Genomic DNA, 24,264 nt, shown 5'->3' with positions numbered 1-24,264 from the left:
ATGCATAATTGGAATATCAGAAGGTGAGAGTGAACGGCTGATCCTCCTCTTCCTTACATTTTCTTGAGAAGTGATTTATATAACTAAGTTAATTTACACTTTTAAATCATTTACATTTCTTTTTTGATTTCTTACTATTATCTCCATAGCTTTATATGTTGTTTGCCCTTATGAGGATTTGGCATCAATAACTAACACAGATTTCATTCAGGAGAACACGCTTTTACGCAAAGTCTTACTCAGTGCAACTTGGACATCTTTGTTCCTGAAAAGATGAAAAGATTCATCATTGGCCCCACAATGGTGTAAAAAACTGTGGATACTTTATCTCGATTCAGAGACACAGCAGGAAAAGGCTTCAGTTACATGAATGCTGATGATCCAAAGAAAAGAGAAACCAGAATTATGTGAGAGCTGCAGGTACTGAAGGCTTTGGACCCACCCGCTGTAGAACAGATGCAGAGGATGTTGGAGAGGATCAAGGTATAATAAATGGAGTTGGTGAGACTGGGCACTATGACATTGACACCCACCACAACGAAAACCACCGACTCATTGATGTAGGTGCTTGCGCAGGAGAGCTGGAGGAGAGGAGGAATGTCACACATGTAATGATCGATGATGTTACCATCACAGAAGGAGTCTCAGCATGCACCCAGTGTGGGCCATGGTACCCACAAGCACCATCGCGTATGCACCCACCATCTGCGTGAGGCAGACCTGATGGGACATGGAGACCTTGTAAAGCAGGGGCTTACAGAAAGCCACATATCGATCATAGGCCATTGACGTCAAAATACAGCACTTTTCAATAACAAAGAAGGAGAAGAAACAAAGCTGAACCATGCACTCTGCTTAAGAGATGACGTTTTGGTTTACAAAACTCATCAGTATTTTAGGGGTGATGACAGAGGAGTGGCAGAGATCAATGTAGGAAAAGTTGAAGAGAAAGTAGTACATGGGAGTGTGCAGGTGAGGGTTCAGACCAATCAGAATAATCAAGCCAGTGTTCCCCACCACGGTGACCAGATATATTCCTAGGAGAATGAAAAAGAGAGGCAGCTGGAGTTCTGGCTGTTGTGTTAAACCCAGCAGGATAAACTCAGTCACTGAAGAGTCGTTCCCTGGGGCCATTCTTCCCTAGGACATATCTGTGGGAACAGGACAAAGGGTAACATTAAAATGAGTACCCAGCTCTCTTCACCCAATCCCACTATAATGAGGTTGAGACCCAGAATAGGAGAATGAACCCAAGCCAACCCTCTGTGTGCCTTTGTTTTCTCCTTTGTGTAAAGGCTGAGGGAATTTTTAAAGATAATATATATCAAAAACACTAACGGGCAAATTCTACAGGGATAAGATTCAGTAACCCTGTGACCACTCATGACTACAGCATCTTTGCTCCACTTCTGCTTTGATAGCTTACCAGGCCCACCTAATGATCAATGATTGTCTCAGCAGAGAGAAGGTGTGTCATTTCAGGGAGTCCTTGGCTTTCTGAGATGAGGTTTGGAAGAATAACATGACAGATAAAATTCAACACTCACCCTTTTACATGGGGACCTCAATCCTGCTGGATTAACTGAGCTCAGAGAAATAAAGTAACTTCCATCCTCCCAGACTGTCAGACTTCCACAAGCTCTCAGAAAGGTCCCTGCTGAATGCAACATAGACTCAGATCAAAGTTGCTAAGCTCAGAGAAAAGAATGTAATTTCCATCCTCCCTGAATGTCACAAAGAGGACTTCCACAGACTCTCAGAAAGGTCTCAATGTCTCTCCCTGACTGCCTAGACTCAGATCAAAAGGCAGATTTGGGTCAATACAGGAAGTTTTCAAATGCCAAAATCAAGGTCAGCTCACTATGAGAGGCCATTAGGAACCACTCGACATTTTTACTTCTTTTCTGACACAGGATTGAAATAATCTAAGTGCAAGCTTAGAAAGAGTAATATGGCAATGGCTGGCAGAATGGACTGGCATAAGAGAGACTGGAGGCAAGGTAACTCGCAAGAGGCAATTACAATAGTCAATGAATGATAAAAAATTCCCTGAATTAACAGTGCTATTGTGAGCAATTCCAAGAAACAAACACATGCAAGAGACACTGAAAGGAAAGAGTCATCAGAACTTCTCACAAAGGGGATAGCCCAAAGATATTAGCCTAGGTGCTTGGTTAAATTATGGTGTTAACTACAAACAGAGAGAATTCAGAAAGAATGGAAATATTCATAAACAATAGGCATTCAGCTTTGAACATGGTGATCTTGAGTTGCCAGCTGGACAAGCAAGTAGAAGTATACAACCTAAATAAGGCTAAATAATGCTCAAGAGGAAGACCAGAATCTGAGAAAAAGATTTGGGGACCATTTCCACAGAGGTTAAAGCCATGGAATCAGGTGAACTCAATGAGAAAGAATAAAAAGAAAAAGAGCAGAGAGGCAAGAAATACATGTGGGAAATCCCTCATATGGGTTTTACACATAGGATGGTTGAAAACCTAATCATTACAAAAATGAGTCCCAATTATTTTCATCAGACCCTTAGAAATTACAAGGGGACTAAAAATTCCTTAGGGCAAACTTGAAATGTGTCTCACAAGACAGACATTCTTGGGCTTAGCCTTGATGAGGACCTTAGAGATTCATTAAAACTATTTTATTTCCTGGAAATGTTAAGAACTCTTATTTAGGTGATGCAAGAACCAGAAACACTCCCTTTAAGTTTATATTACATCAAATCACATTACAAGAAAAGTTTATAGCAAGGTACTAAATTAGAATTAAAGGTCATTCTTTCACTTTTAACACAACCAGTGTAAATACAGGCAGAGAATGAGTGTAGAGATACTCTGAGCTTATTCTTACATTGCAAAACTAACCCATTACCCTCCTTTCTTCTACCTACATGATGGTCACAGTAGCCTGATCCTTTTCACTGAGATATACCATGGTATCTTTTGTTAATTCCTGGCACCTTTTTAAGTAACTCAAGCCCGTTATGTTCTAATTTATCAATGTCAGTGGTAATTTAAGTTTTATACCATACTATATTATCAACAAGATGCAAAAAATGTAAACCTTTTTTAACTAAATAGAATTTTAATTTGCAGTATTATGTCACACTGAGCTAAGCTGCTGCAAGCATCTGGAATCACTGGCTAATAATATATTTTTAAATGTAAATATATAATGGAAAGAAAGTTAAATCTGTAAGTGTCAGGAAGAAAATGGGAAAGCAAAATCTAATTCAGCAGATCTTGGGTGGGGTCCTAGATTCTGGTCCTGATTCTGGTTTTTTTTGTTTGTTTTGTTTTTTAAACAAAGGTCAGTAGAAGTGAAGTGATCCATGCAAGATTTGACTGTTAGTGACAGAACCTGAGGTAAACCCAGGTCTTCTGACTGGAAGTTCAATGGATAAACAGCATGGTAGAGCTGAAGGAAGAAGCCTCTACTCTTTTTTTTTTTAATTAATTAATTTTAATTTTTGGCTGTGTTGGGTCTTCGTTTCTGTGCGAGGGCTTTCTCTAGTTGCAGCAAGCGGGGGCCACTCTTCATCGCGGTGCGCGGGCCTCTCACTATCGCGGCCTCTCTTGTTGTGGGGCTCAGGCTCCAGATGCGCAGGCTCAGTAGTTGTGGCTCACGGGCCTAGTTGCTCCGCGGCATGTGGGATCGTCCCAGACCAGGGCTCGAATCCATGTCCCCTGTATTGGCAGGCAGATTCTCAACCACTGCGCCACCAGGGAAGCCCTGTTTGTTTTTGAAAGGTGTAAAGTCTGTGTCTAAACTCATGTTTTTGCAAATGGGCATCTGATTTTTCTAGCATCATTTGTGAAGAAGACTACCATTATTCCATTGATTGCCTTTGCTCTTTTGTCAAAGATCAGTTGACTATATTTTGTCGGTCAACGTCAGGTTCTCCTGATCCACTGTCTTTTCTTTCATCACTACCACACTGACTTGATTACTCTAGTTTTATAGTGAGTCCTGAAGTTGGACAGTATCTGTCCTACAACTTTGTTCTCCTTCAGTATTGTATTTGATATTTAGGGTCTTTTCCCTTTCCATATAAACTTTCGAATCAGTTTGTTGATATCCACAAAAACTTGCTGGGATTTTGATTGGGATCACATTGACGATACAGATGAAGTTAAGAAGAATTGACATCTTAACATAATTGAGTCTTCTAATCCACAAACATGGAGTATCTTTCCATTTATTTAGATTTTTTATTACTTTTATTAGAGTTTTGTAGTTTTCCACATATAGATCCTTTATATATTTTGTTAGACTTATAACTAAGTATTTCTTCTTTTTGGAGGGTAGGGGTGGGGTGACAATATGAATAGTATTGAGTTTTTCATTACAAATTCCAATCATCCAGTGCTTGGTATATAGGAAAGCTATTAACTTTTGTATGTTAACTTTGTATCCTGTGACTCTCCTCTAGCTACTTATTAGTTCCAAGAGGTTTTTTTGTTCGTTTGTTTTGTAGTTGTTGCTGTCAATTTTGAGGGACTGTCTACAGAGACAATCATGTCATCTGAGAACACAGACAATTGTATTTCTTTTTTTTCCAATATGTATTTAAAAACGGTTTAAAGTTATCATTCCAAGAAGCAATACAGGCTCAAATATTAATAAATTTGAAAAAATGTATCTCAACATCCTTTGTCCTAAGGAAAATGCAAATTAAAATTATAATGAGATACCACTGCATACACACTAGAATGGCTAAAATTACTAACTGTCTATACCAAGTGAACATGTGGATGTGGAACACCTGGAACTTTCATACACTGCTGTTAGAAGAGTAAAATTATATAGGTACTTTGGAAAACAAATTGGTATTTTCTAATAAAGTTGCACCATATGTAGCATCTGATCCAGACATTCCATGGCTATCACATATACAGAGAAGTTAGTGCATATGTCAGAAAAAATACTTGTACAAGAATGTTCACTGAGGTTTTATTTCAATAGCCAAATTTCCATCAATAAGAGAATAGATAAGGAAATTGTAGAAAATACATTCAGTGAGATATTTCTCATAAAACAATGTTCTGATACATGCACCAATATGGTTGAAATACAAAAATCATTATGTTGAACGAAGATGGCAGACTCAAAGAGTATAAACAGTATGACTTTATTTATAAGATTTTAAATAACAGGCAAAATTAAAGTGATAGAAATGAGAGCAATGGTTACCTCAACTGGTGTATGGGATTTGTCTATTGACTAGAAAGTGACATAAGGGAAATTTCTGGGGTCATGGAAATGTTCTGTATCTTTTTCTGGGTGGTGATTAAATGAGTTTATACTTAGGTAAAAAGTCATCAAGCTGTAGACCTCATATTTGTATATTTTACTATATGTAAACTAGACCTCATAAAATATAATTTGAAATGTTTTTATAAAACTTTATAAGGAAAATTTGTGTAAAAATTTATACAGCTCAATAGTTTAAACAATATATTGTTCAGTAGATCTCTCAGGACTTACTATGGAAAACTAGTCTGTGTTTTTGTAACACATCTCTAATATCTACTATCAGTATGCGTAGGCCAATCCACACCTTTCCATACCAACCTTAGAGGCTTAATACTGGACCAGATGGGTCAGTAGTCTTACACAGGATTGGGCTTGGGTGTTTCCATAAAGAATATTCTGACTTATATTGAATCCATGTCTCCAACCTGGGGAAATTCAATGAAGTTGACATAAAGAAAGAAAACCGAGAAAAAAAATAATCAGATACAACTGGTACATTAATCACTTCCCATTTAAGCTTGTGCTCCATGAGCCCTGCCAATTATTACAGTGTGTTTGTGTTTCTATCACCAATAGTGACAGCCAAGCTTCAATCTCTTTTTATCTTTCTTATAAAAAATTTACAAATGAGTAATTTCAGTTTAAAAATATGGCAACATTTCATGTTTAAAATAACAGGAAATCCAACTAAAAACTAGCTTAAAACTTGGCATGCAAAAATCAGGAAAATTCAATCCACAATGAGGAAAAACCTCAATCTGTAGAAACATACTGAAAATAACATTTTAAAATCAGCAGATAAGAAAAAAAAGAGCTTTTATTAATATATTCTATATATTCAAGAAAAAAAAAGTCAAGGCATGACAAGGCCCATATTGACTTCCTTGATCTGAAAAATACAACGTGTGAAATGAAAAATACACCAAATCCAAAAAAATACAGAATCCAAAAATAATCATGAGAAAAACATTAGAAATCCCAATTGAGGGATATTCTACAAAATACCTGACTAATACTCTTCAAAACTGTCAAAGTTATCCAAAACATGGGAAGTCTGAGAAAATGTGACAGCCAAGAGGAACCCAATGAGACATGACTAATCAACACAATGTGGTATCCCGAATGGGATCCTAGGATAGAAAAGGGACATTAGGTAAAAACTAAGAAAATCTGGATAAAGTATGGACTTTAACAATAATTATCAATATTGGTTCACTAACTGTGACATATGTATCACACTAATGTAAGATAGCAAGAGGAACAAAATATGAAATATATAGTAACTCTCTGTATTATATTAACAATTCTTCTATAAATCTAAAATAATTCTAAAAAATTTATGTAAAAATAAATGTGTTGAATGGAGTTAACACCACATCAGAAGAAACAATGAGTGAACTTAAAGAACAGCAATAGAAAGTAACCAAAATGATATCCAGAGACAACAAAAAAAGCCTAGAAAAGAATGAACAGAGCATCAGTGAGCCCTAAGACATCGTATTATGTAATTGGAGTAACCTCATATGTAATTGGAGTCCCAGACAGCAGAGAGGAGGAGTGGTAGAAAAATATTTGAAGACATAACAGCTGAAGACATCCACCTAAAGTATCACTATACAGTGAATGCCCCCTTACCACCTAATCTAATTTGAGAACAAAGTTGACTAAATAAGCTATTTAACAACTGTCATTTCTGGTATTGTTGGGCTAGGCTATTGGGTCTACCACCCACTCAAAACAGCTAAAAATACTGAATAAAATATTCTACAATATTCTATTTTATGAACTGGTTTGTGATTACATAAATTTTGCATTATTTATTAAATTGAAAATGTATGTATTATGAAGTTTTCAGGATATATTTGATGGTAAAATCAGAAAAGTTGGTATATTCATTACCTACTATAATAATGTAAATTATTCAAACATCAAAAATATCTATTAAATGAGATTTATCATTTTTTATTAAATAACATTCCCAAATAAAATATACTCATAATTCTAAATGAAAATTGGTACTTGCTTCTGGAATATAATTTCTTTGTTAACAGGCTTTGTGCTTGAAATAGTTATTTGCAATTCTTGAGCAAGAATTTTTAATGACTATCTCTAATTTCTTTTATAATCATCATCAATGAGAAATTTTGTATGCACAGTGGTAGAGTTTAGATCATTCTTACCACCATTTAAAACTTTGCCGTTGAAATCATATTTAAATAATGTGAGTTATTTTCTTTTTACTGACAAATTTAATGTTCAACAAATTTGGAACTAATTTCGCTTTTTCATTTCAAATATTTCAAAATAACAGAGAAACCCAATTTGCAGAAGGCTTGTGCATTCTTAGAGCAATCACACTTCAACTAGTTTAGATGCCACGAAAAGGATAAATTGGCTGGAGATGGACAGAAGTACATGAAATGGGGAGCCAGAGACTAGGGCATCTGCCTGGAGCTGCGAACATCAGGACTCCTTGCCTGGCATCCACCACAGGCCAAGCACTGTGCTCCTGGGCACCTGAACCAGACTCCCCCAGCATCCCTGTGGGACTCTGGTCCACCACAGGCACTGAACCCTCTGCGTGTGGCTGCTGTAGCTGGTAAGCAGGTGGTGGAGTGCCTTTTTGGTCGGGCTGTTGAAATAGAGCAGTGAGTGCCTCACTTGGCTGACCATTCTTGACGCTGGCCAAAGTACGGTATATGCCATCACGTCAGACACATTCTATTCTTACCCTTCCAAGAGCATCTGTCTAGGATATACTCTACGCTCGATGCCTTTAATGTGAATTCATCTGGGGATTCCGCATGAAGAAAACAAATATTTTTCCCAATTAAAATTGTATTTATGCAGCATATACAGAAGGATAATAAAGCCATATCTACCCATATCTTCAAGAAATTCATCAAGTTGTGGACATAATACTTCCAAATATCCTAAAGGTGTTTTAAAAACGCTTGATATATTGAAATAATTTTTACTTCAAATTCTATAATTATAGTTATTTTTAAAACACTACAATTGAATTTTTAATCATTTTAGTTTTATATGAGTTGTGATTTTAATAATTTTAAATGATCATTTTTGCCATGTTGATCAAAAGAATATAAAGTCAACCTGATTCACAGACCGAGCCAGGCATTTTACTGACTCATACTGCCAGCAGAGTGTGCTGGGAAATTGGATATCACATTCAGACTACAAGGCATGTGTCATGCCTGCAACTATATTTTGCCTACATAAACCAACATAATCCCAAAAAGTGTGTGAAACTGGTAAGTCATGAATATACATGGCCTTTTATTTGGCTGGCCAGGGCCAACCATTCATGGAGGCGTGTCTCTCTCCACGCATTTTGTCTGCTTGGTTCTACTGCATTTTAACCTCAGATGAACTCTCCCCATGTAGTGAAAACAGGACTACTAGAATCCCTAGATTTAATCTTACCAATTCAGTAACTACAAGAAGAAAAGTTTGTTTAAATAATTTTGGCAGAAAAGACTGTAGTCAAATGACTTTCTGACTAATCACTGTCATCAGGGTTTGGCATGTGCTAATTAGACAGGATATATCTTGTGAGATGGGCAAGTCAGTCCAACAAAATCACATAAAATGTGTTCCCTGTTTCAGGGCTTCCCTGGTGGCGCAGTGGTTGAGAGTCCGCCTGCCGATGCAGGGGACACGGGTTAGTGTCCCGGTCCGGGAAGATCCCACATGCCACGGAGCGGCTGGGCCTGTGAGCCATGGCCGCTGAGCCTGCGTGTCCGGAGCCTGTGCTCCGCAACGGGAGAGGCCACAACAGCGAGAGGCCCACGTACCGCAAAAAAAAAAAAAAAAAAAAAAGATAATTGGATATATAGACATTGCAAGGAGGAAAGAGCAAAAGATGAAGTAGAGAAAACATAAAGACTAATAACCTCTAAAAAATAGCTACCCAGAACTGATAGAACAAACAGAAAGAATAAGAAGCATAACCAGATTCTAGAATCTAAGAGGAGAAGCTCTATAGGATTGGTGCTTGGATTAATGGAGGGTTTGGAGATGCCCCACAGCTGGTCCTTGGACCTCTGCAATAGAGGCTCCAAGAGGGTGCAAGGACCAACATGGAGGGAGACCAAGAAGAAGGCCTGACAAGTGCTTGAGCCACTCAAGGGGCAAAGTATGGGCAATAAAGTGAGGGAGGATACTATAGCTGTTAAGGAGCTGTTGTCCAGCTATTCACTATACATAAGGGGGTTTACCAAGTTAGGCACATTTCCATGTGCTTATTGGCTATTTACATATGTTCGTTTGGGATGTGTCTTTCAAATCATTTGCCAATATATGATATGATCTTTTTATCACTGAGATACATTTTAATTAATTTGTTATATATTCTGGATACAATACCTTTATCAAATATATGTTTTGCAAATATTCTTCCAGTCTGTGTCTTGCCTATAAATATTTTTTTGATAAACAGAGTGTTCTAATTTAAATGAAACTCATTTTCTCTTTTTTTTCTTTTAGATTTAGTGCTTTCCAGAATATGTTTAAGAAATCTGTGCCTACACTAACATACTTTTCTATGTTTTCTTCTAGAAGGTTTATGTTAAAGTTTCATGTGTATAGCTTTGATCTATTTAAAATTAATTTTTGTGTATGATGTGAGGTAGAGATCAAAGTTCATTGTTTTCCTCATGAGTAGTTAGTATTTCCAGCATCAATTGCTTAGAATGATTTTTCTTTACTTACGGATTTACACAGTTGCTCAGTTAAAAATCAATCAACTATATAAGTGAGGATCTGTTTCTGAATATTCTATTGTGTCCCATGGATTTATCTATATTTATAACAAAACCAATCTGTCTTGATTACCATATCCTAAAACTAAGGTTTAAAATCAGTTAGTGTTAAGTCCTCTATGTCATTTTAGAGTTCTCCAAGAAACAGATGCTAAGAAATGATTAGACTTCCAAGACATTTATTGTGGTAAGTGCCTGTGAAGGATAAAATGGGAATGAGTGGGAGTCAGTGAGAAAGCCTTCAGACCAGGATGAAAGTGTGATACCTACGAAAGGAGAGAGAGAAGAAAGGATTGGGTAGGAAAACCTCAGACCACAGTGCAGTTCAAAAAAATCTCAAATAGGATGATAGGAAGTCCCTAAACAAAGACTGACTATCAGAAGAGATTCACGTTACACAGAAATTGGCCAGGTCCGGTATGACCCACCATGCTAAGCCATTGGCTGAGGCCATCTTAGAGTAAGCATGGACTCTGCCTGAACACTATGGTGGATCCAAAGGAGTATCGGCTATAGACAGTCAATGATGCTCCCCACAGGTGGCTCTACTGAAAGGGAGTTAGCAGCACCTCTCTATGGCTGCCACACTTTACTCCTCAAAAGAAATTATACCCCAAAGTTCTTTCTGACTTATTTTTTGTTATTGTCATTTATTACTATATTTTATTAATTATTATTTATAACATTAAATTTATTACTGTTATTATTCAAACAAGATAATCCAATTCAACAAGAATATTTTTGACCTACCACTATATTTGATACTCTAAATATATGAATGGAAAAAGCATTGGAGAAATAGGGAAATTATAGGGAGAAGCATCTAGGTAAATATATTTATTGCCTTACTGGTGAGACGAGGTTTAAGTATGTTCAAAAAATGTTGCTAGGAATATGGTTTACTATATTAATACACAACTTTTTTCATGATACTTCACTGGATAAGTGAAACATGGCTAAAATGTTTCTCCTAACACCATGTGTAGTATTTTCCTAAAGTGATAAAAAACAAAATTGACAGTAAAACCATGTGCTTTTTTCAAAATATCTGGTGTCATTTTAGAGAGTAATAAACACAAATTTTATAATAAACCACCCATTATGCTTACTGGGATCCTGAGATACATATGTATTATTCTTCTAATCATCCTCTCTTAATGCCGTGTTTGGCAATAAATGGTGGTGTTATATGTATTCTCTTCAATATTAAAGGCATTTGCCTTATAGAGGTTCTCAGAAGCAGGTGGCATGTAAAACAGATTTGGCCATTTTCAAAGGGAACAAGAAAAGTAATAATAATAAAAGGAAAAGTGGTATGAAAAATAGAACAAAATGATAATATCAGAAGGATCTGATCCTACTTTAAGCTATATATGCAATTTGCAATGAAGACATTTCTTTGAATTCTTCTTCCTATACCAGGAACAATATTGTTTTAAAAGACAATTATTCTGCAGTGTTTGGGCACTTCTGTGTCTAGAACAGCAAGCTCTAAATTTAACTTTATGTATTTATGAAACTCACCATATTTGTCCAGATTAGGAATAGCCCAGGAGACAAAGATAGTATGAAAAAAATCAGTTCATATTTTCCTCTTATAAAGATGCTACTAGTTATTTAGGAAACTGGTACAAGGTGCAAGAGATAAGTAGGAAAAGTTAGACAAGCTATAAGGAAAGTGATGAGACAAGTCTATTATACCACATATAACACAATCTGTAGAAGAAACACAGTTATGAACAAATATCATCTTGGAAGACAATAAAAATTGAATATCTTTACATTATTGTTGTTTGTAATTAGAACATGTTTCTCCTCTGGATTTTAAACACGGATTTTCTCAGTGCAACTCTGACATCTTTGTTCCTCAAACTAAATCAGAGGACTGAGCATGGATCCCACATTAGTATAAAAAACAGAAGAAACTTTTCCCTGCTCCATAGATCCAGGAGAAGAATATTTAAGGTACATGAATGCTGCTGAGCCAAAAAAAAAGAGAAAGAGCAATGATGTGGGAGCTACACATGCTGAAGGCTCTCGATCTTCCCTGAGCAGATTTGATATGAAGAATGCTAGTAAGGATGAAGATGTAAGAAACTAGGATGGTGAAACTGGGTACTGTGATATTAATACCCACAACAATGAGAACTACCACCTCACTGACATAAGTGCTGGTGCAAGAGACTTGGAGGAGTGGGAGGATGTCACACAAGTAATGGTTGATATTAACATTGCAGAAGGTTCGTCTAAGCATGCACCCTGTGTGGGCAGAGGCTCCAGTAAACCCCATCACATACGCAGCCAAAGATAGCACCAAACAGACCTTATGGGATATGGTGACCTTATATAGCATTGTAGTACAGATGGCCACATAACGATCACAGGCCATTGAGGTCAACATATAGCACTCAGAGATGACAAAAAAGAGAAAGAAAAACAGCTGAGTCACGCACCCAATATAGGAGATGATATTCTTCCTGAATACAAAGTTCATCAGCATCTGGGGGGTGAAAACAGAGGAGCAACAGAGATCAATGAAGGATGGTTGAAGACTAAATAGTACACGGGGGTGTGGAGGTGAGAATTTAGACCAATAAGAATGATCGAGCCCAGGTTGCCCACCATAGTGACAATGTAGATCATTAGAAACAGGTAAGAGAGGGGCTGCTGGAGCTCTGGACGGTCTGTTAATCCAGCAAGAATAAATTCAGGCACTAAGGAGTCATTTCTAGCCAGCATTCTCAACTTCGGAAATCTGTGAGAATAGAAGAAAACTCCATCAATAGGGAACCCAGCTCTGTCCTTACAGACTCTCTTTTATATGAGCTTTACGAGAAAGAGACTCAGACTGGCAGAAATCACATAAGTCCTCCTTTTCTTCATAAGGTCTGAAGGTACGCACCCCTCAACATTTAAATCACTGTCTTTCATTGCATGAACTGCATATGACAAACAACTGCTCTATCTTACTAGAAGAGAGAGGGATGGGGTAGCTGAGGAACAAGACTACTTGCTGATGGGCTTCAGTGGTGGGAATGTATCCCCATTTCTCCCCCCTATTCCTCTGATTCATCACTTCCTAGTTCCTACTCATGTTTCCATTACCCTACTAGGTACCTCAGGTCCCCTGTTTTGACCGTCAAGAAAGAAAGGATCCCTACAGGGAAGAGACCATACAGATATTCTGCTACCAGGAAGTCTCTCATAGTCTCTAAGGTTTTCAGATACTTTACTATAAGAATCCAGGAAGTTAATAATTGATAACAGGTATTGAGGTGAACCTTCGTAACCTAAGTTTTATACTTAACCATATATTCCAGTGTTTCCACACATTCTCCTCCTCTGCTCTATCCTAGCTGGACAGCGAATGAATAAAGGAAGGTGGATGTGCTTTCCTAGGCTTTGTAGGATGGCATGAATGAGAAATATTAATTTGAGTGCTGATTAAGTTAGTTATTAAGTTTGTGAAAACATTTCAAGCTGTATACTTATTATGATATATCAACTTTCCTCTGTTTATACATTTCAATAAAAAAAATTTAGAAAGAAAACACAAATTTCTTCTGATGTTGCTGTCTGGATTTGTCCCTTGGAACTGCTACAGTTCTCCTGCTCCCAGAATGAAGATGGAGTCAACACAGAGTGTATGCTGCGAACAATACAGGCAGTAGAGTCAGAGCTTCAGACTTTGGAGTTTCTTGTTATTCAATATAAATAGTTCTCATTTTTCAGCAACAGAGGGAGTGAGCAAGTATACAAACTTGGTTATCTCACTCTCCATCCATTGAGGGAACTCAGTGCTGACGCTTTATACGTGTTTTACCTCCGCTGTCCTGAAAGAACTGGCCTTGGAGATATCAAAGCTGAGCAGATGTAGTCACAGAATCTTCTTCCTTCCCTGGAAAAGAGTCATAGCATAGATCTCACAGTATGAATGTTCCAAGAGTCAGTCTATGATTTAGATCAAACTTGTGGTTATAAATTTACTAAGAGATCATGAAGGGAAACCACAGGCTTCACATCTGAGCCACAATGTCATAGAGCACATAGCATTTGCTTAAGGCTTATAATTCTTTTGGACCTGATTAGAAATTCAGGTATAGGGGTCCCCCAGGACTTTCCCATCATGATACGCTCTGCAGGGGAGAAATGTGTCTGTGTTTACACCCTAATTGTTACAGTAAATGTTAATTTCCCATCAGGGACTATACATTCCCCAGAGCATAGGAGAAAGGATCCTCTGCTGTCTCTTATAAAGATGCAAATAATTAATGTCATTGAAAATTCACTAATTATAATTCTAGGTAACATAAGTTTCAAGAATTTGAGTTCATAAAGATATATGACCATTTCAGAAAAGTTTATTATGGCCCTTTATAATAGTTGAGTCTCTTTAAATAATCAGTGTTTATGCAAATTTTATAGACATAAACCAAAGAATCTTTTAAATTGATTTCAGAGATTATTGTTTAATAAAACACTATTTACTACAAAAATTATTCCATGGAAATTTAATTACCTTGAATTGTTCTGATTCAATATGCTTTTAATAGATTAAAATCAAATGTATAAGAAAAATCACTGTAAATAAGCTTCTATTACAAGGAAATATGACTTTAAAATTCCTATGTATGTATTAGCTTATGATCATGCTTATGAGAAAAAAATCTAAGTTTTAAAAAAATTTTAAATTATTATATATTCCCAGGAAATTTCAAAAATAATGGATAGAGTCCCCTGAAATCTACCCAGCTTCCTACAATGGTGACATCTTTGACAACTGTAGTATAATAGCAAAACTACAGACATTATTTAGCTTTGAGCAATTTTATATGCAGTATGTGTTTCTGTCGTGTGTGTGTGTGTGTGTGTGTGTGTAGATCTATGTAATGTCATCACTTGTGTAGATTCATGTAACTACCACCATCATGATACAGAACTCTTCCACTAACATAAAGGAACCCCGTACACTACCTCTTTATAGTGACACCTATCCCCTCCCACCTTCATCTGTCTTGCAGCAACCACTAACCTGTTCTTCATCTCTATAGTTCGGTCATTAGGAAGACAACGGATGAAACTATACAATATATAACTTCTGAAATTGGCTTTTTTCACTAAGCATGATGCCCTTAAGTCCATCCCAGTTGTTGCATGTATCAACAGTCTGCTCCTTTTATTGCTGAGTTGCGTTCCATTTTATACAACCCACATTTATTCAAACTTCTGTAGTAATTTTAAAACTACTAGGTTCTTGTTTAATGCAAAACTAAATCTGTTTTATTTATGGAAAATGTTTAAGGGGCAGGGGATATAAGATCACAGTTCAGACTGGCTCTTCTTATAATATTCTCTTTTTAATCAGTTTTATTGTGGCATAATCTGGATACAATAATATGCTCTCATTTTAAGAGTACAGTTCAGTGACTTTCAAAAATAATACAGTCATGTAAAGACCACCATGGTCAAGATCTAGAGCATTTCCCTCACCCCCAAAAGTATATTCATCTCCCTTTGCAATCCACCCCCTTTTTTTTTTATCATGAAAGGATGTTGAAATTTGTCAAATGCTTTCTCTGCATCTAGTGAAATAATCATATGATTTTTATCTTTCATTCTATTAATCTGGTATAGCACATTTATTGATTAGTGTATGTTGAACCATCCTTGCATCCCATGGTTAAATCTCGCTTGATCATGGTGTATGATCTTTTAATGTGCTGTTGAATTGGTTTGCTAAAATTCTATTGAGAATTTTTGCATCTATATTCATCAGAGACATTGGCCTGTAGTTTTCTTTTCTTATACTGTCTTTACCTGACGTTAGTGTGAAGGTAATTCTGGTTATAAAATGAGTTTGAAAGCTGTTCTTTCTTCCATTTTTGGAAGAGTTTAAGAAGTTTTGGCATTTATTCTTGTTTAAATGTTTGGTAGAATTCACCAGTGAAACCATCTAGTTTTTAGTCCTGGGCTTTTCTTTGTTGGGAGGTTTTTGATTATTGATTCAATCTCCTTACCCGTTATTGATCTGTTCTTTTTTTTTTTTGCGGTACGCAGGCCTCTCACTGTTGTGGCCTCTCCAGTTGCGGAGCACAGTCTCCGGACGTGCAGGCTCAGCAGCCATGGCTCACGGGCCCAGCCGCTTCGCGGCATGTGGGATCTTCCTGGACCGGGGCACGAACCTGTGTCCCCTGCATCGGCAGGTGGACTCTCAACCACTGCGCCACCAGGGAAGCCCTATTGATCTGTTTTGATTTTTCTGTTTCTACATAATTCAGTCTTGGTATATTGTTTGTTTCTAAGAATTTATCCATGTGTTCTATAGTATTCAATTTATTTGTGTATAATTGGTCATAGTAGTCTCTTATGATCTTTTGTATTATTGTGATATCAGTTGTAATGTTTCCTCTTCATCATGATATCACTGCTGTGTCTCTTGTTACAGCTGTTAAAGTTTATCTTGTCTGATATATTTATCACTGCTGTTTTTTGGTTTCCACTTGCATAGAACACCTTTTTTTATCTCACTTTCAGTCTGTATGTGTCCTTAAAGCTGAAGTAAGTCTCTTATGGACAGCATATAATTGGGTCTTGTTTTTTGTTTTGTTTTAATCCATTCAGCCACTCTTTTCTTTTTGACTGGAGAATTTATATCATTTACACTTAAAATAATGATTGATGGGTAAGGACTTACTAATTCCATCCTAATTGTGCTCTAGTTGTTTTGTAATTCCCTTGTTCTTTTCTTCCTCTCTTGCTGTCTTCTTTTGTGATTTAATGATTTTCTATAATGGTATGTTTCTATTTCCCTTCTCTTTATCTTTTTATATTAATGTAGGCTTTTGCTTTGTGATTACCATGAGACTTACAAAAAATATCTTATAGATATAACTCTATTTTAAGGTGATAACAACTTAACTTTGGTAACACACAAAAACACTACCCTTTTACTCCCTTCCCACATTTTGTTTTTGATGTCACAATTTACCTCTTTTAATATTGTGCATCCATCAGCAAGTTATTGAAGTTACAGTTATTTTTAATAGTTTTGTTCTTTAGTTTTGTCAACCTTTACTAGAGTTGACTGGTTAACACACCACCGTCTTATAGTATTATATTCTGAATGTGACTATATACTTACCAGTGTACTGTATACTTTTTTACATTTCATGTTACTAATTAGTGTTCTTTTGTTTCAGCTTGAAGAACTCCGTTCAGCGTCTCTTAGAGCAGGTCTAATACTGATTAATTCTCTCAGCTTTTGTTTGTTTGGGAAAGTCTTTATCTCACCTTCATTTTTAAAGACAGCTTTGCTGGGTAAAGTATTCTTGATTGGCAGGGCAGTTTTTTCTTTCAATACTTTGAGTATATTATCTCACTCTCTCCTGGGCTGCAAGCTTTCTCTTGAAAAATCTGATAGTTTAATGGGGGTTCACTTGTATTTGAGTATTATTTTTCCTCTGGATGATCTTAAATTTTTGATTTTAGACAGTTTCATTATAATGCGTCTTGGAGAAGATCATTTTGAGTTGAAATATTGGGGTGACCTATTAACTTTATGAAGTTGGATGTCCAGATATCTCCCCAGATTTGGGAAGTTCTTAGCCATTATTCCTTTAAACATGCTTTCCGCCCCTTTCTCCATCCTTCTTCTTCTGGGACTCCAATAGTGTCTACAATGTTTCTCTTAATGGTATCCCACAGTTCATATAGGCTTTCTTCACTCTTTTTCATTTTTTTTTCTTTGTTCTCTACTGACTGCATAATTTCAAATGTCCTGTCTTCTACTTCATAGAATTGTCCTTTTGCTTGATCTAATCTGCTTCTGCTGTTCTTATCACATTTTTAAATTTCATTCATTGTAATTATTCAGCTCCAGGATTTCTATTTGGTTCTTTTTTATGATTCTATTAAGCTTCTCATTTTGTTTGTCATGATTTCATTGAATTGTCTTTCTCTGTTTTCTTGTAGCTCACTGAGCTTCCTTAAAACTGTTATTTTGAATTCTTTATCAGGCAAACTGCAGATCTCCATATTTTTTTTGGCTCTGATTCTGGAAAATTATTGTGCTCCTTTGGTGATGTCATGCTACACTGATTTTTCAAATTCCTTGAAGACTTTGCTACTGTCTTCAAATCTGGAGAAGCAGTCACCTCCTCTGGTCTTTCTGACAGGCTTCAGGAGAGAATTACCTTCTGTCAGCCCTGCTAGTAATTCTGAGGCTTTCTCAAATCTTTTCTATGGTGCTCCACACTTGTTTCAACTTACAGCAGAGTTCTTATGCTTGTATGCCTTCTTTCAATGCTGTAAAACTAGTTCAGTTACTGATAGCCTCCTTTTTGCTTTCCCTAGGGTGGTGCTGCATGCTCAAGTTTGTGGTTTCTCCCAGGCCTGCACAGTTAGGCCAGAATTTGAGTTGGTCTTATAATCAGTCAAAGACAGGGTATGTCCCACTACTAACTCTTTGTGAAAATTCATAACATCATCATTATGTGCCTGTGTTTGTGCATGTATTGTGTTTTATTGTTAACAACAAAATGTGCAGAATCTCACTTTAGGAGATGTCTTATGCAGCATGGTGTGGGAGGATACAGACAGGAGGCTCTTAAGAGTCTTGGCTGGGGTCCCAGTCTTTGGCCTCTCCATGGGGAGAATGCCTGTTAGGGTTTCCCTTAGCAACAGGCCTGGAATGGCCTGCTCAGAACAGTGACACACCAGGCCACATGAAAACAAACTAAGGAGCAAGCATATTAAGGCCAAGAAATGCTCAAGTTCATCCAGCTCCCCAGTGACCTTTTCCACCTGAACAAAAGTCCCTGGTGTCACCACTCACTGGGCAGTGGCTTTGGTGGACAGAGAGCTAAAAGGGAATGAAAGCGACAGTGTCCCCCAAGCCCCACCATCCTCCCTTCTCCATGCTGGGAGTCAGAACTGCTGCCTTTGCTCAGTGGCCTTGTTTCTTAAACTCTTTCTCTCTTGGGATTTCTTAGACTTAAAAACAAAACAACAACAAAAACCTATTTGTAATGAAATAGCAGAAACACTAATTTCACAGTGCTAACACCAACATGTTGAGGGGGGGATTGGCTTTTGGTACCAAAAGGTATCATTCCAAATCAAAGTTACTCTCTGGAGGTAAAAAAATACAAGAAAGTTAAGAGGACAGATTTTGCAGGTTGGTAACAAAGAGGAAAGGCTCCAAGAACAGGGTAGAGATGGGGTCTGCTGGGCACCTGTAGGGCAAGGACCACTCCCACCCCATGGGGTGCCAGGACCCCTCCAGAGCAGTGGGTTGGGGCTCAGCAGCCACCATACTCTGCCTTCACCTGTTCAAGAACGAGCGCTCCACATTCAGCCCTTTTCCGGGCATAGCTGGGGATGGTGCCTGTGAACACGTGTCTGTGGGGCATGACAGGGACTCTTCGTGAGGCTGGGGCATCATCCATACAGACCAGGTTTTATCGTGCGCAAAGCCTAGTGCACTCACTCCTCACCAGATGCTGGCCACAGCCTTGCTGGAGGAGGAGGCCAGGTCTGCTTCAAGGGCTTGTCCTATCGCACTTGCCAAGAAAGGCATTTTTTGAAGCTGGCTCCACCCCTCCCTCCCAAACTGCCTGCAACCAGCTCGCTTCCTCACAGCAAAAGGATGGGCCGTCAATAAAGGTGTCTGGAGGCAGGGAGGGAGGCAGTGAAGAAACCGGAATACAAGCAGGACAGGAAGTGACCCCCAGCTGCCTGAGATGCAGGTGGGAGAGAAAGGGTCTGAGGAGGACAGAGAGGACGGGGGCTGCCAGAGACAGCAAAGCAGCAGCAGAGTGAGGAAGCTGCAAGGTCGGGAAGTCGTGAGCAGAGGGGAACCCCAAGACCACGGAAGGCCGAAGACAGGAGGCCCGAAGAGAATGGGGAACTGAAGTACAAAAAGGCGACCCCTACAAATGGGGGACTGAGGCACAAAGCGATGGGACCCTGAAGTGAATGAGGGCCCAAAGGGGACCTGAAGCCCAAAGAGACGGTGGAGGCAGATGCGTAAGAAGGGGAGGCTGAGAGCCCAGACACTGAGGTGTGAGAAGAGATGGGAGTTGGGGGAGCAAGGCCTGGGGCAGTGGGGCCCCAGAGCCCCAAGACCGGAGAGGCCGATGGGCGAGAGGCAGGGCATCCACCGGTGCGCCCCAAGGGGAGCCGCGCTCCGCCGTGTTCAGCGGCTTCCAGGCTGCTTCGGCACGAGGGCCAGGTGCCCATCTGATGGGCGGCAGTGACGCGGGAACCCCGGCCTGAGCGGCTGGCCGGGAGACGCACTTCTTGTTTTAGAACATACCCAGGGTTATGGACGGGCACTTACTCAGGTTGCTGCCCCTGGTGTCCTTCTTGGCCAGGCCCTGGCCCAGCGGCCCCGTAGGGCCTTGCTTCTCCATTTTGCGGAAGACCCGAGGCGGCAGCAGGCGGGTTCTTCGTGCGCATGCTCCTCACACGGCGCCACAGCCGCCGGCTCCTCCGAGGCGGGTGTGTAGCTCGGCGGGCTTGGGGTCCCCATGTTGCAGAGCAGAAGACGGACGAAGCTTTGTCCTTGTGGCACCGTCAGGGGCCAAGCCATGGGCAGCTGGTGGGCGGCCTAACTGGGGGCTGCAGTGGGCCGGGGCGTGGGCTGCACGGCGCTTCTGGTGCTAGCCGCTGATTTGCCCCAGGGTGGCTTCTGTGCCGTCCATCTCGCAGTTGCCGCCTTAGGAGGCCTTGGCGGTGGCCCAGGCCACGCGTGCCCGCAGGCCCCACTCATCTCCCGTGACAGCCTCCGAGCGGTCACCCAGGCCCAGCCGGCCGCCCGGGGCTCTCAGGCTGCCCGTTCTCTAGCGCCGCTTACTTCGGGGCCCAGCAGATGCCGGAGACCAGGGAGCCCTCGCGCAGGACCTCGCAGGGGCCGCTAGCCAGCCTCCTGCGCCCGCCGGGTCTTCAGAGATTCTCCGGAGAAGGTAAGAGTGAAGCTGCGCCTGCGCTCAGGCACAGGGCCTCCGGGATGCCCTTGGGCTCCGGGAGGCTGCGGTGGAGCGAACCTTGGCCCGCGCGTCGCGTCGAGCGGCGGCGGTAAGGCGGCGGCGGCTGTGGGAGGAGTCGAGCGGGTGGAGCCGGCCGCTCTCGCTGCTGCGGCGCTGGCTCCCCAGATCAATATTATTCATCATAAGCAAATCAGCCGGGAAAAGGCATTTGAATATAACAAAATTTCTTTTATCTACAATTTATTATTATTCTGTCAACCCCAGTAAACGTGGAGTAGGGTTTCAGAGTTGGAAACACATAGCCCTGTGAGAAACAAATTCAGCAACTAGAGTACGGTGTTTATACACAGTTCGAAGAGCCAGGCAGGATTTGGCCTTGGGAGGAGTCCTGTGTAAAATATCTCAGACTCCCATTGTTCTTACATTAACTTCAACACTTTCTGAAGCATCAGCATTTCTGATTGTTGTGTGCGTTGGTTGATTTCCAGAGTGTTGAAATCATTGTGTTTGTCAATTTTGGCCAAGTTTGTGGATGTTCTTGTGGAGAAGATTTGCTGACCTCACTCAACCATAAGTTCCACTGAAGAAGGTCCTTTTGATTTGACTTACCCATATTTTTCAGGAAATATAAACTATGTTTGTAACTTCTAATAATTTTTGGTGGAAAAATCCAAAGTTGTAGCAAATGAATTTATGTTACATGAAACAGGACTTATTGGGAAAACCAATAGTGACATTGTTTGCCAAAGAAGAAGCTAGAATACTCTCTTTTGAGAAGTGAGGTGCAAAGATTACACAAATTTCAATGATTAACTGAGAATTAAAACACCCTGAAATCTTGTACTGCAAAGTTTATTCATATTTGTAACTTAGAATTTAACTCATTTGACAGATAAGTGTTTTGCCAGTTAGATCATACTTTGGCTGATACATGTGGGGGAGAAATATTGTATCAGGGTTTATGTGCACAAACAATAGAAAGTGACTCTAATTCAGTGTTGTTTGTCAATTATACCTCAATAAAACTAGAAAAAAAATGACTAGCTCTTTTAAATAGAAAAGAGTTAATATAAAGAAGATTGGGAATTCAGACAATTGGTTTGAAGTTCTAAAACCAGGGTTGGAGAATAGGCAGATGTGGCAGGTATCCGCATCTATAAGGCATCTTATAGACAGCTTGGTAGACAGAGGTTCTGCAAGGGTGGGGCAGGCCAAAAGGACTGGCAGCTGTGCTACCACTGACAAAGGATGCTCACCCAATTCTGAGCAGTTGGCAACACCCACATCATGTAGTGTAGTTGTGGATATGTTATTCTCTCAGTGTCAGGAGAGCAGAGCAGGTCAATGATTCTGCTAGTCTGAGGTTTTGACTTGCGGCAAAGCGTTTAAGGGAACGGGCCGTCAAGTCAGACTTTCTGAAATTTAAACCCAGATGGATTCTCCACTTTCTAATTGTGAAATTTTAGACAATTTATGTGACCTCTTTCACCCTTGGTATCCTCATCTGTGAGATGAGAATAATTGTCTTTTGGCATAAATGACTTACTACATGTAAAATGTTAGAACACTGCCTGGAACATAGAATCTGGTAAGTTTTTGTTCTTCTTCTCCTCATTCATATTCACCTGAATGTACAGCCTGAACCTGTTTCCTACCTGCCTCCTGGACGGTTCTGTTTTATGTCTGTTTATGTTCCTCAAGTTAAAGTGCCCCAAACTGCAGTCAGCATTTATTTGGCGATTCTCAGCACTGCTCCTCCTCTGGTCATTAATTTATAAGCTTTTTTTCACTACCACCTAGGCAACAAATAAATTGTAAACATCTTCTTCTCACTCAACTTCTTCATCCAGCCTCCAAGTCCCAGAGAACTTATCTTCTTGAAATCCTGGTCTGGCCTTTCTCTCTCAATTATACTGATTTGATAAGCTTCTCCTCATCTCATGTTTAGATTACTCTAATAGTTTCCAGTGTGAGTTCCTGTGGAATCTTACCTCCCTCTCACCGCGCACACACACACACACACACACACACACACGCGCGCGCGTGCCTCTCTTTCTTGCAATATGGTTATAACTGTAAATTGTTAGATAAATCTTGGCAGTTAGATTATTAAACAGTATTTATAGATAGTACATAAAATGCTATTTTTGCTTTTGTTTCCTATTTTGTTTTCCTTGAAGTGAATATTTTTAGGTGCTTTCCTTTGCTTAATATTCTGTGGATTTCTGTGATTTATCCCTAACCTCGTGCCCATTTGTACAGATCTCCTCTCAGTATGTACAGCTGTAGCTATATGATGTTAGCTGGTAGTCTAAAAGTGTTATCTTCTTTAAGATGTCTTTCCAATAAATTTATGATCCACTCCAGTGACGACAGGATGCCCTCTTACTTTGTTGAAGATTTAACATCTTGAGATCCCCCTTCACCATCTTTCTGGGGGTACTCTTCACCTCTTACCTATGTTAGGTCCCTGTACCTATGTTAGGTCCCCTATTCTCTGGATCGTATATCTTCCTGTTTCTTGGTTTCCTTCTTCATTTTTTTAAATGAGTTTTATTTTTTAGAACAGTTTTAGATTTATAGAAAAATTGAGAACACAGTACAGAAAATTACCAAATACCCCACATTCTGTTTCCTCTATTATTAACATCTTACAGTACATTTGTTACAATTAATAAACCAATATTGTTATGTTATCAATAACTAAAATCCATACTTTATACAGATTTCCTTAGTATTTACCTAATGTCCTTTTTTTTTAGCATCTTTATTGGAGTATAATTGCTTTACAATGGTGTTAGTTTCTGCTTTATAACAAAGTGAATCAGTTATACATATACATATGTTCCCATATCTCTTCCCTCTTGCGTCTCCCTCCCTCCCACCCTCCCTATCCCACCCCTCTAGGTGGTCACAAAGTACTGAGCTGATCTCCCTGTGCTATGCGGCTGCTTCCCACTAGCTATCTGTTTTACGTTTGGTAGTGTATATATGTCCATGCCACTCTCTCACTTTGTCACAGCTTACCTTTCTCCCTCCCCATATCCTCAAGTCCATTCTCTAGTAGGTCTGTGACTTTATTCCCGTCTTACCCCTAGGTTCTTCATAACTTTTTTTCCCTTAGATTCCATATATATGTGTTAGCATACGGTATTTGTTTTTCTCTTTCTGACTTACTTTACTCTGTATGACAGACTCTAGGTCCATCCACCTCACTACAAATA

The 24,264-nt window shown here is 39.3% G+C and overlaps 1 protein-coding gene and 1 pseudogene across 2 annotated transcripts; both read right to left on the bottom strand.

Annotated features, from left to right (window-relative positions):
- Nucleotides 1–207: 207 nt before the first annotated feature.
- Nucleotides 208–1,134, bottom strand: LOC309826708 (olfactory receptor 8B3-like; annotated as a pseudogene). Its single transcript has one exon. The product of its transcript is annotated as an olfactory receptor 8B3-like (transcript).
- A 10,717-nt stretch (nucleotides 1,135–11,851) lies between these two features.
- LOC309826702 (olfactory receptor 8B3-like) lies at nucleotides 11,852–12,791 on the bottom strand (the record flags this gene model as incomplete). Its single annotated transcript, XM_082660997.1, is given in 4 exon segments — nucleotides 11,852–11,927; nucleotides 11,929–12,044; nucleotides 12,046–12,596; nucleotides 12,599–12,791. Coding segments are annotated over 4 exon segments (936 nt in total).
- Nucleotides 12,792–24,264: the final 11,473 nt, after the last annotated feature.

Source organism: Grampus griseus, assembly GCF_964374135.1.
Source record: "Grampus griseus genome assembly, chromosome: 8".
In the NCBI taxonomy this organism is placed as follows: Eukaryota; Metazoa; Chordata; class Mammalia; order Artiodactyla; family Delphinidae; genus Grampus; species Grampus griseus.
Note: the sequence above shows the minus strand (reverse complement) of the source record. Positions and strands in the feature narration are given on the sequence as shown.